The sequence below is a fragment of the Dermochelys coriacea genome, chromosome 5, assembly GCF_009764565.3.
Source record: "Dermochelys coriacea isolate rDerCor1 chromosome 5, rDerCor1.pri.v4, whole genome shotgun sequence".
Taxonomy (NCBI): Eukaryota; Metazoa; Chordata; order Testudines; family Dermochelyidae; genus Dermochelys; species Dermochelys coriacea.
The window spans coordinates 123,099,145-123,112,403 of record NC_050072.1 but is presented as its reverse complement, the minus strand read 5'-3'; the positions used below and the strand labels follow the sequence as shown (position 1 = coordinate 123,112,403).

The window sequence follows — 13,259 nt, the reverse complement described above, 5'->3', positions numbered from 1 at the left end:
GCACAAAAAACTAGATGAAGCAGCCACCGAATGAATTCTTAATCCTGATTTCTCCCCGTTCTGTATGGGACCACACACAGACACACACACTGCACAAACCTTCTGTTTACAAGCAATGGGAGAGACCAAATCAGGCAGATTTGTTTCCCCTCCAGTATTTATTGTTTTAACAAGACTAGTATACACCAGACTTAGAAGAAACATCATCTATATTTTTTAACCCCAAGGACTGGAAGATTTATGTTTTGAGGGAACAGAGAATACAGAATCTCTTATTTACCATAAAATTTGGTGAATATTAGAATTTTGCTAAAACCTATTGGAGTGGCAGAGAAATTTGCCTTGTCTTGCTCCTGAGCATCTCTCAGAAGGATGGTCCAGTGATTAGGGTGATAGCCTGGGGCTCAGTAGACCTGGGTTCATTTCCCTACTCTGACACAGACTTCCTGTCTGTCCATGACGAAGTCACTTAGTCTCTCGCTGTCTCATTGCCTCATCTATAAAATGGGGATAGTATCACTTTCCTAGCTCCCAAAGGTGTTGTATAAATACATTAAAGACTGTGAGGCACTCAGATATTACTGTAAGGAAGGGCTATTTAAGTACCTCAGATAGATAGAACATGTCACCAGGGAAGGTGGAAAGTTCCACAATGTATGGACAGAGGTGGACCACTCTGATTGAAATAAACAGGATCAAGAAGTTATCATGAAATATATAATGCCAAACACCTTGCAGTACAAAGTGAGATTGAAAATCAAGGATTCCAGGAAATAGTCTCTATATGTCACATTTCAGTGGAGGGGATGGGTAAATGTAGTGTGCCTTAGGTAAGTTTTATTTTTTTATCAGAGGCTGTGAGGGAGGCACAGTTCTGACTGGAGATAGCAATAAAGACATCATTCTCTGTCTCTGTAATTGAGATCCATGGGGGCCTCACTCCAGTCTGGCTATACATACTGTTCCCTGGGGGACTAGGACTCACTAGACCAGAGGTGGGCAAACTACGGCCACATCCGTCCTGCGGGACCGCCCTGCCTGGCCCCTGTGCTCCCGGCCGGTGAGGCTAGCTCCCGGCCCCTCCTCTGCTGTTCCCCCTTCCCTGCAGCCTCAGTGCACTGCACCACCAGCTCTCTGGCCTGCCACTCCTGCCGGGCAGCACAGGTGGCGTGGCTGTTTCCGGCCAGATGGCGGGGCTGTGAGCTCCTGCTGCTCTGAGCAGCATGGTGAGGGGGTGGATAAGGGGCAGAGGGTCCCGCAGAGTGGACAGGGGACAGGGAACTGAGGGCAATTGGATGGGGTGGAGGTTCTGACGGGCGGGTGGGTCAGGGGATGGGGAACAGAGGGGTTGGATAGGTGTGGGAGTCCCGAGGGAGCTGTCAGGGCGTGGGGGTGTGGATAGGGGTTGGCGCAGTCAGGGGACAGGGAGCAGGGGGGAGTTGGATAGGGCGTGGGGTCCTGGGGGGTGGTTAGGGGTAGGGGTCCCGGGAGGGGGTGGTCCAGGGACAAGGAGTAGGGGGGTTGGATGGGTCGGGAGTTCTGAGGGGATAGTCAGGGGGTGGGAAGTGGTAGGGGTGAATAGCGGGTGGCACAGCCTTCGCTACCCAGCCCTCCATACAGTTTTGTAACGCCAGCGTGGCCCTCAGGCCAAAAAGTTTGCCCACCCCTGCACTAGACTATAGTATGTCCAGGGATCAATGCAGTGATAGGCAGATTGAGGCAAACACCTGTGCCTGGAAATATGGAGTCGATTTAACAAACCAAAGGAAATACACCTTTGATCATATTTCAGTATTGCTTCAGAAATCAAAATCTGGTCTTTCTTCTTCTGCCTAGCATGCAAACATCTTGAATAATTACTTTGTCTTCTGGGTTTAAGCCCGGAAACAAGTTCCTAGAGCAGGAGACTGAGAGCTCCTGACTCTACCATTGGCTGGTAGCACGACCTTGGGCAAGTCACTTAACCTATCTGTGTGTAATTAAGGAATCAGTAAGTATTTCCCTTAGTCTACCTCCCAGCACTGCTGTTGTGAGTCTTAGTCAATGTTTGTTGACCACTTTCAAGTCCCATTTAAACAAGATACTGAATCATGTGCCCATTTGTAAGCATGTGAGTAGTTCTACTAAAGTTAATGCTTAAAGTTAGGCTCCTATTGACTCAGGGCCAGAGGGCTTTCGATGAAAGGTGGCACTGTGGAACTGCAAGGTATTATATTCCCACCGAATGTCAAGTAAGCATGGGATCAGCCAACATGGAGACAGTATTTCCCTTGCATGTTAAACTTCAGCCAAATGCCAGCTCACCAACCTATAAAACACAAAAGTAATATGCCAAATAACTGATATAAAGGAGCTGGCCTGTCATGCCATTTGATCACTCAGTTACCTCCAGAGTTTTTAAACTTCATTTTATATGAGTATTTCTCTATAAAACATCCTTTATTCTACCCATTACACGGGGTTCATTCTTTTGTTGAGGTCATTGACCTGATAAAATCCAGAAGCTCCTGATAAATAGTTTGATGTGTGCAACTGAACACCAATCACATGACCGTGACTTTGCACTTTGTTTACTTTGATCCAATTATCCAGTACAAAGCTCTGATGTCTATTATTTGGGTTGATAAGTTAACACTCTGCTGTCTAAGCAATGAAGCCACTGGGGCTCATAACATTATCTAACTGTATTTTCTGTTCTCTGACACCAGATGCAGTAAATTACATTTACTCCCAGATCCCCGAACTCCCAACCCTCTATTCACGAACAGCAGAGCCAGTTCCTGAGTGGGACGGATCAAGCAGGGTACCTGGTAAGTCTCAAGGAGATCTGTATTCTATTAGCCAATCCAGTGTAGACAAACTTCTGTTTTTATATATATATAAATATATAATATATATATATTAACCTTAATGGGACTGGTGCCCAGATATAGTTTGAATGCCACATGATTTTTATTCTGTGAATAAGTCAAGGCTCTTTGAACAGCAGTGAGCAATTTCAAAGTCATTTATTTATATTACATACTTTGTGAGTCCTAAAAAGTAGCATTGTACACTTGGCAGATATCTTTTTAATGGAAGCTTTTAATGGAAGCATTCAGCTTGATTCTCTCTCCATCTCTCCTGATGTAAATGTTTGGAATCTAGGCCATGATAATAACACCTTTCCTGCACCCACACAACTTCCACTGAGATGAATGAGACACACACAAACACAACCCACTATGTGCGTAAAACCTTACAGAACAGAAAGAAGCTGTTTATTTCAGCACAATGCTTAACTCTTTAGGGGACAAAAAAAGATGTTACACGCCTTTGGGTTTTAGGCTGAGGTTACAGAATTTCAGCCTCAATGTATTTCTAAACTGGAGCAATTTATGAGCAAGATCCTAGATGTTGATTTTACTTATATTTTCAATACTGTTCCATTCAGAACCATATGCTGCATGTATTATTGCCAACAAGCCGCTCAGTACGTCATTGCCATCACAGAATAGCAATAACGAAAGATAGTACATTGGCATTCCAGTTATTTCATGCAGCAAGAGTGTGTGTCGATTTGAGGTGCTATCCACAAATGGGGACACTTCATTTGATTGAGTTCCTCTTTGCAAGATGCCCAGACAGCACATCCCAGTGCTAAATCTGACCTGCGTTAGACAGAAATTGATCCATCCCATTTTCCTGTGTGTTTCTAGCTCCATTGTGTCAAAAACACGAAAAGAATAGTCTCTGCTGTCCTCCATAACATAACCCAAAAGCTGGGCCTGCTTGTGTATTTCTTTGATAACTGGACTCCATGCACTGAAACAGCTTAAAGGATAGGGCAAGCAACACATACAGTCAAAGACTATTTAACATAAGCTTTCTTTTATTACATGTTTAAAGATTGTTGAGAACATCTTTTTAAAAAGTGACAGACTTGATAGCCATGTTTTAAAGGCCATTTAACAGATGGAAACAGTACTCCATAAGATGTACTCTGGAATGTTGTTCTTATGAAATACTAAATCAGGTTACATTGTAATTAGATTTGTACAGAAAGTGTACTTACAGTAATGCAGGCTGTCATCTTCAGGTACTTTTGTACTTTCAACGCTACAATTTCCAACTGTATTAACAAGTTGTGCTTTTTGCTGTTTGACAAGAACTGCAAAGACAAAAATTAATCACATGCTTTATTTTTCAACAACTTTTGGAAGTATTATACTAGATTCCCAATTCAGCTGCAAGTAGATTAGCAAAAGCAAGATTAGCAAATTTCTCTTGTTCTGCTTTTCCCATGGTAATATAGTTCAGCAAGGGTCTGCTTATCAAGGGTCCAATTGTGGAAAATTTTTTATATCAATGTGCATTTACTGATAAGAATAGTTTTAATCAAGTCAATGGCACTACTTCTGTGAGTAAGAGCTAACTAATTTAAGAGTCCCAGGTGCAACATTCTGAAATCAATACGTAACAATGACAATAAGCTCCCAAGTCAGTGTCTTAATACTTAAAGATATAACCACATCTGTTAACTTTCTAACACAGATGAGCAGTGGGAAAACAGTTCCTTCCTTCCTTCCAACTAGTTTTGAAACTCTGACCCTAAATGCCTAGCAGATCATTGTACATCAAGAGTGGACATCTGGACAAAGAGATGCATCTTGCAACTCTTTCTACATGTGGACAAGTTGGTACTTATTTGTATTTCTGGAGTCCTTATTCCAAAAGCATGGAGCCTCTGAGTCCTGCAAGGTCAGATACAGATGCCGGCACCAGTCCTCAAGCATTCCATAGGTGCAACTCCTATTGACTTCAATTGGGTGTTCCGCACATGGAAGCCTTGAAAAATCACACCCCTGTTCTGCATTAAACAATATGAACTGCCTCACAGCTTAAACAGAAACACCATTTGAAAATGACAGCAACTTTTACATTACTGAGGGCTGAAATGTTTGGTCACTCAGAGTGGTCAGGTGACTTTCCCAATATCAGAAACCAAGTCAGGGCAGAACCAGGATTGGAATCCTGAGGTTCTGACTCCCAGCTCCAGGCCCTAGCCCCTAGATGACACTTCCTCACAGAAATCACAGGCAAAAACAAGCAAGCTCCTGTGCAGTAATAGTGGGGTTCTTCTTCTCTTGTTTAATCATCTTAATGTCCCTGTAACTTGGATTTAAGATTCAAGTAACAACTACTTAGATGAGACTTTAGAAACACGAGTCTCAGAGATCCCAAAATGGGGACAACCCAAATGACAGAAACATGCTACTTGTCATGTATTATCCCGAATGATACATGTGGAGACACTAAAACCAATCAGCTAATTAAATAGCAACAAAGAATACAAACCAAGGTTCTGCTTTAAATGCTCAGAGCTAACTCCAGCCCAGCCCTCTGCTGTACTTGTACACAGGTGCAGGAAGCTGTTGTAGGGGCCTCTTATTTCACACATCCAGTCATGGCACAAGCAGCAGGGCATGATCCCTGAATGACATGGTGGGCAAATGAATAGGACCACACTGCACTCCTCCTGCTTGGAGAAGCAGTGAAGTGCACTCCACAGCAGGTCCCCTTGGTATGCACTCTAATCTAGCAATTCATAAGGGCACCCACCAGGTAGAGACAGGTAGTCATGCTTTTTCCTGTCAATAAGCTATGGGAATTCCTGTTTCAGACAGATGTCTTGCTTACCTGCTGGGCACTGGACAGAAAGGTGAACTTGGAAGGCAGCAGGCTGGTGAGCCACTAACTGCCTGATTCAAGGGATCTCATGTAGCAGGAGCAAGAACTAGCAGCCCCTCCCCACCCCCTTAAACTCAGCTCTTGTCATCGTGAGCAAAAGCATGGGGGAACTCAAGAAGAGGGTGGGAAAAAACTGACCAAGCACTGAGGTGTAAATCAGTACATACAAACAAATAAAATGGGACTGTCCCACTTTTTAAAGTCAGTAGGGATATAGAAAACCTTCACTGTGGCTGCTCAGAATTTTGCTGGCTGGAATCTCAGATGCATGGTGCATAGCTCCAAGCCTCTTAAAAGTGTTTAATGCAGAAGTGGATTTCTCTAGATAGGCAGAGAAAGGCCCACTATGCACAATATTATATGCTCCCTATGCTTATGACAGAGTTTGGCCCTAGGAAGCTACACATAAGCTTGATAATATGGTGAGGGAGTAGGGAGAATTGAAACCTCACTGGGGTAATTTTTATGTTACCACTATTTTCAAGAAAAATGTATATGGAGGGTATGAATAGCCCTCCTAGAAAATGCAGCACTGCTAATAGACAGTGTAACAATTGACATGGGGTTGGGGGGGGGTTGTATTCACCAATAAGTGACGGTCTCCCCTAGTAAGAGAAAACCTCACAATTTTGTTGTGTCCATTGAATTGGAATTTTCATGAGACAGTGTGGTAAGTTTCACAACAGCTGGCGTCAACTCCCACCATGGCAACTGCAATTAATTGTGTGTTCGTACCTTTTAAGGAGACAAAATGTTTTCATCTTTATATAACGAGCACTTAAATAGACAGTTACATTCAGACAAGCTGAGAGACCTTTACAATTGTACCTTGAAAATTGAGCTCTAGAGTTTGCACCACAATCTTAGAATTAAGGATAAGTTGTGTGAGGGCTTCCGTCTACCCCACTATGTAGTGATCACAATGCTCTTGTTGTTACTGCACCTTTCTTAACTCTTTCATGTCGGGGAATGTTTTCCTTGTTAGTCTGGAATTCAGGTGCGTCTATTACCCTTTGGTCTAGTTTTGAAATCAAGTTCACCCCTATACTGTCTCCCCTTTGAAAACAATCTTTAGGAGCCCATAAAAAGAATCAGCTTGGGCACTTCTATGCTTTTTTTTATATATATATGTACTTTTCATTACGGTCAAAATGTTAAAAACACACCTAACTTCCTTAAGTTCTTACTGATCCAGTGGACAGAGGGTTGGACGGGAAGCCAGGAAACCAGAGTTCTGTTCTTAGTTCTGCCATTGACCTGCGGTGTGAGCTGGGCGTGCCATTTATGTGATCTGTGCCTCATCTGTGTAGCAAGGGATAATGATAACTAACAAGCTTTGTAAAGTGCTTTGAGAGCTATGGATGAAAGGCATATGTAGGAGTAAATATTCAGTAATAAAACAAGCTGGCAGGGGCATTTTATTCCTTCCCAAACAAAATTTGCTAACAGCTGTTTATGGGCTGGATGGTAGGAGCGGGAATATGTCAGGAGCTTTGAGATCAATTCTTTTGGAACCTTAGGCAAGCACAAAGATGAAAGGCTGTGGTAGACCTGCATGTTGTCATCTCATTTTGTCAAAAGTACACCATGAGCCCACTTAACCTAAATGATCTTCACGCTTCTAATTGACCAGAACCACTTCTGCATAGATTTAGTTGGAAGAGTATCTCTAGTTTACAGCAGGCATGCCTAGCATCCAGTTACATAAAGTTTGGTATTGTAATAACCAGTTCTGTTCGCAGTATGCACCTCACTTTTAACGTAGAATGCTTGGCTCTTTAGAAATAGCTTCATAGGAAACGGGCACAGTAGTTTTCTCTGTCTGTCTGGCAATTAACCGTTCACTGGCTTTTTTTGTTGTAACATGCACTTCCTCTCTTGTTTTCATTCAAGCTTTGTACGCCATGGAAATTAATGTGGAGAAAGACAAACAGACCGGAGAGACCAAGATTCTCTCTGCATCACCTATTGGCCCAGAGGGGACCCATCAAAGAGGATTCAAAGTCTATGATGATGGTACCAAGGTAGTCTATGAGGTTCACTCTGGAAGCACAGTGGTAGAAAATGGAGTACATAAATTAAGCTCAAAGGATGTAGATGAACTTATACAGAAAGCTGGACAATCAAGTGTAAGAGGAGGGTATGAAATGACTGTGTCAGCCATGAATGTGATAGCAGATGGAAATCTTAGCCATGTGAAGGAACAAATGCTCTTCAAAGAGGCAAAATTAGAAATGGTACATAAACCTAGCAAGGGGAATTCTGGGAATCCTCAACACCAAGCAAAAATCTCTGGAGGTGAAGTCCCAGAGGCCAGCATGGATCAACCAGTGACAATGATTTTTATGGGTTACCAAAACATCGATGATGAAGAGGAGACAAAAAAAGTGCTGGGCTATGATGAAACTATCAAGGCAGAACTGGTCCTCATAGATGAAGATGATGAGAAGTCCTTGCGCGAGAAGACTGTGACTGACGTATCTACCATGGATGGAAATGCAGCCGAACTGGTCTCCGGAAGGCCTGTGTCTGACACAACAGAGCCCTCCTCTCCAGAGGGGAAAGAAGAAAGTCTGCCCATGGAACCAGTCCCAGGTACACAAAAGAAAAAGCGATGTCAGTGCTGTATTATCATGTAACCACTTCTTCCTTCCCTGTTCTGAGCAGCACCTGCTCCATCGCTTCCTTAGACCTCACTGTACTTCTAACTGCAATACTGTGAACTGGAAGTGAATGCCTCCACTGCCTTGCAGATGGGTTGCTTTGATTTCTAGTTCTTTAGGAAGATGCACACACGAATATTATTTTCCCACCAAACATATTGTTTGTTTTTTTAGTTTTTATAGTGAGAGAGAAATGGGAAAGTGAACAAATGCTTTCATATTTATTTGATTTTATATAAATATATATAAAGAAAACGCTTTTTATATTTTACTTTATATATCTGGCAGGTTTGATCAAATTCCCAGTGTTTTGTGGGAGTCTGAAGTTCACAGTAGCCAGGTATGAGAGCCTTAAAAAAATCATATTTTAACATTCTTTTATAGATTTTTTGGGGGGTGGAAGGAGCATAGATCATTTTATCATTTTAATTTGCTAAAACTCAGACACACCCTTCTCAAAATGTTTGCATAATTTTGTTTTATATTAACTTTGGAGTTCACTTTGTGGCGTCAAAAGATGCCATAGGCTATTTCTACTTATTGGTAAAACCAAAAGTGGACCTTAATTATTCTTTCTACCAAACCACAGATGATGATTTTGCCTTATATAAATCTTCCAGATTACAGTATTGTGCATCTACTTTATCTCCTTAAATTACAGTGGAAATTACCTTGACATCAAAAACATCCAGCTGTCACCACAAGTGAAGTGTAGTTACTGATTTAATTACTTGCCTTTCAGTAACTCTGCCTATGTTTATTTATGAGATTTTTCTGCTGAACACCGGCATATGAGATATACTATTTTTATGTTTCCTTCGAACATGAATCATTTTACTGTCTGATCTTGTTCCCAGTGAAGTCAGTGGCAAAGCACCGTTGACCTCAATGGGAGAAAGTACGGGTTCTCACTTCGTACTTCCTTTCAAAGAAGCATTTCTCGATACGTATAATCAAAGTAAACCTATATTTGTACTGACCTAGGACCCAATCAACCGTCCATACTCAGGCGAGGTTCCTATGAAAATACATTGGAGCTTTACTTGAGTAGATATTTCAGAAGGAAGGATTATGTTGATTAGGCCAAGATTTCAAAAAGTGTCCAGTGATTTTGGATGCCTCATTTTTGGGGGTGGGGTGTGTGTGCTCTATGTGAGGCCTCTTAAAGCAGCTTGATTTTCAAAAACTGTTCACCTGCCCTCTGAAAATTCAGACCCTTCTCAAGCATCTCAAATAGAGAATTGAAAACACTGAAGCATCCAAAATCACTAATTGGTTCTAAAAGTCTTGGCTTTTAGATTCTACTCTCTATAATGGAAAAGAAGTCAACTTTTTCATGGCAAGACCATGGCCCTGATTCTGACCTAACTTTCACTGGTTTTACAACAGTGTAACTCCATTGACTTCAGGGGAGCTACTCCTGATTTACCCCAGTACAAGCGAGAGCAAAAGCAGCACCTATAATTTTTGGTGGTTAAATATTTTCAATCATGATTATGTCAAAGTATCTTTGAAATTACCAGACTTCCCCCCAAAATAAAAGAAGGGGAAAAAAGAAAAAACGCCCCTCTTTCCAGGCTGAGGCGGTTTCTATGATATTTCTACTCTTTCTTGGATGGTGTTTTTACTGCATTAACTATTTGTTCTAAACATCTGATTAAACAGTTCTTGCTCTGAACTCTTTTCTTTCTGTGCCAGTAAGAAACACTTGTTTGTGGTAGCTATTATATGAGACATACAAAAAGAAAAGAAAAGAAAAGAAAAGAAAAGAAAAGAAAAGAAAAGAAAAGAAAAGAAAAGAAAAGAAAAGAAAAGAAAAGAAAAGAAAAGAAAAGAAAAGAAAAGAAAAGAAAAGAAAAGAAAAGAAAAGAGTGGACTGCTTATGCTATTCCAGTTAGCCATTAATGGCAAACCTCTTACATAACCTTTCACAGCTATCCAGTTACCCTTAGTGAAAGGCAAGTGGAGACTAGCAAATGATAGCCACATACACATGACTCCTGCTGAAATCATACTAGCTGACATATTCACTGCTGTACTGGGAAATATCCTAATGTAAAGTTCATTGGATGCCCATTACCTCAGTGAGCACATGGATCACAACCTAATTGAATTGTTGGAATTCTGCAAAGTATTGCTCTAGGATTTCCATCAAGCTTGCATGATTAACAGGTCATTTTTATCAGAAAAAAAGTTGTGGTGATCCCATGGTTACATCAGCATGACTGGTGGCTAACTTTTCTGTCCTGGAAACCTTACAGCTTCATTTTTCAGAGGTGCTAATCACTCTCAAGTCTCACTTGGAACTCATATAGGCTGTCCTTATACCTCCCTGCAGGCATCTTTAGTCACAAGCTCCCTCATCACATGATCCTCCTGTGCCCATTACCTGGGAAGTGATTCCCTTGAAAGTCCAGACACACTGGGACATACATGTACCCCAGGTCTAGTGCATTGTCATAATCACATAGAATCATAGAATATCAGGGCTGGAAGGGACCTCAGGAGATCATCTAGTCCATAGTCAGTGGGAGCTACAAATATATAAGAAAGAGAGAAGTGAGTCTTTATTGGTTAGAAGCAGAGCACAAGCCTTAGACTTTTCTTTCTCATACTGCCAAAAAAGCTATTCTTCAGTTATTGCAAACTAATATTTAATGCCCCTAAAGGCCAGTTGTGTTGCATTCATTCGTGTGGACATCGTGCTTAATGGGCCAGTGTTAAAGTAGAAAAGCCGTGGCTTTTTTGTAAGAATTTAGAAGGGTTTTTTACTTCTTGACCAAACTGGTTCCTGTCTGAGGGGAAAAAAGAAGAAAAAATGTTCCCTCTAAACTCATAGGGCCAGATCTTCAGCTGTACCGATTTACCCCCGCTGGCCCTAATATTTTTGGTTCTTAGCATTGTCTTATTTAGCAAATCTCACAGCATCATCTGGATGTTAGATTTTTCATTTTAAGCTCTTTTCATTAAACTGCAGCCTATATCGAGAAGTAAAACATGTTAACATAGGCTAATGAATGTAAATAGGGTTTCCATGGCTTCTTCAAGTTCAGATGAGGTTTATTTCCCTTCACCCCTAGATATTCTGTAGTCTGCGGAAATATGTGCACAATCAGACACAGAGCAAAGGGTCCACTTTATGAAAGAAGCAGAGATATATTTCATCTTGAGACTTCATAAGGATCATGATGGGAGTTTTCTGTTTTGTTTTAAACAAGCTCCCTGTCTCTGCTTAACTTAAGAAGCTTGTGTACATTTTCAATTTCAGCATGAAAAGATATTTACAAACAAACAAACAGTGTTGGAAATGGTTCTGTGACAACATTTTGCCACAATAAACTGTTTGCCTTAACTTTTGTAAGAAAAACAAAAAACCATACTAACTTTCCAGTGTGTCTTTTCCTAGGCTGAGAAAAAAAGACAAAACCAACAAACACAAAAAATCGCCTGTGAAACTCTTTATATTTTATATTTATAAAATTTCTACAGATTTACTTTTCATGTCATGCCTAGTTTTCATCAAGGGACTATTGTCTGGCAAATCACTGCAACTTTTTTTAAAAACGAAGAAAAAACATACAAAATCATGAAACGCATTATTCTTAGTGGCCAGGCAATTCCTTTAATTATAAGGACATAAATACAGAAAGGAAAGAATTACAGGGTTGTTTTCTTTTTTTATTTCCTGTGGCTGATGTACTATATGCTATATGTTTACAGAACTCTTCTGGTCTGCCTTTGTGATGTTATCTAAATGAATGACAAAAGAAGCAAGATGTGCCATTTGACAGTTTGCCTTAGCACTCTTAATTTTTTTTCTTCTTTTTGGTTTTTTGCCAACATTGCAAGCTGTATTCCAAAGCTGTATAAAACACAACATTATCTTTCAATCCCCATAGCCCTATTTAGAGTATACAAGCCCTTCTCAATTAAGCGACTGGAGTCCAGTCCATAGAGGTGCAATATAAGGCCCCAGTCCTGAAAACATATAGGCATGCGCTTAACTTTTCCATGAGGAGTCCCCTTTATCAGTGGAACTCCTTGCAGTAGTAAAATTACGTTACGTGCGTAAGTGTTTTCAGGATCAGGGCTAAAGATTAACACAGGTTGAAGTGTGGGCATATTTGTGTACTCACCTCCAGTTTTATGCATTGCAGTACGACCCATTGATGGTGTGATCCTGAGATGTGTTGAGTGGTACAACTCCCATTGACAAAAACTGGCCCTCACCATCTCGTAGGATCAAGTCCTGATTCAGTAGCACTATATAACATTGCTACTGTTGCACTTGTAATGTTGAGCTAACACCCACTAGAACTTTACTGAAGACTCTTCTGACAGTTTCTGCCCATTCTGTCCAAGTTAACCAATGGCTCAGAGGTTATCCCAATACTGAAAAGAAAAATAAACTGTGAGCAAGTGACTTAGTGGGAGCACATACAAAGGTGCTTGCGAAATGAAGGGTTCTTAATTAGGAGTGCATTACCTCTTCATTTAGTCTAACATTCAAGTTGCATATTCTGAAAATAAGAGACAATATAATAGAAAATGTAGTATTTTACATTTGTGTATTTTTTTAAGGAATCATATTTTTATAAGGAAATACAGATCCTGAATGGGGATTGAATTTCAGAATATAGTCACACCCATGATACAGAGTCTCTTGGAATTTTTTTCATGATAATCCCCAACTTCTTGGGATGTTTTGTAGAGAAAACCTCACCCTTACATCTGAAAGCAGGTCTACAATTCTTTTTTAAGAGAAATGTTGGTAGAAATCTAGTAAATATTATGGGACTTTTATAAACCCAATGAAGTCAATAAACTTATACCATAGACAAATTTGACCCCAGGTCTTCGACAACT

At 40.7% G+C, this 13,259-nt stretch overlaps 1 protein-coding gene across 5 annotated transcripts in view; it reads left to right on the top strand.

Annotated features, from left to right (window-relative positions):
- The window catches only part of PALM2AKAP2 (PALM2 and AKAP2 fusion), a 410,575-nt gene that overhangs the window by 177,442 nt on the left and 219,874 nt on the right, over window positions 1-13,259 (top strand). For 4 of the 5 annotated variants that reach the window (XM_038402234.2, XM_038402229.2, XM_038402230.2 and 1 more), the window contains exons 6-7: window positions 2,709-2,810; window positions 7,624-8,325. In XM_038402234.2, the coding sequence (XP_038258162.1) occupies window positions 2,709-2,810; window positions 7,624-8,325 (804 nt within the window). The remainder of the gene's footprint in view (window positions 1-2,708; window positions 2,811-7,623; window positions 8,326-13,259) is intronic. The other variant, XM_043514421.1, reaches the window with a different exon arrangement.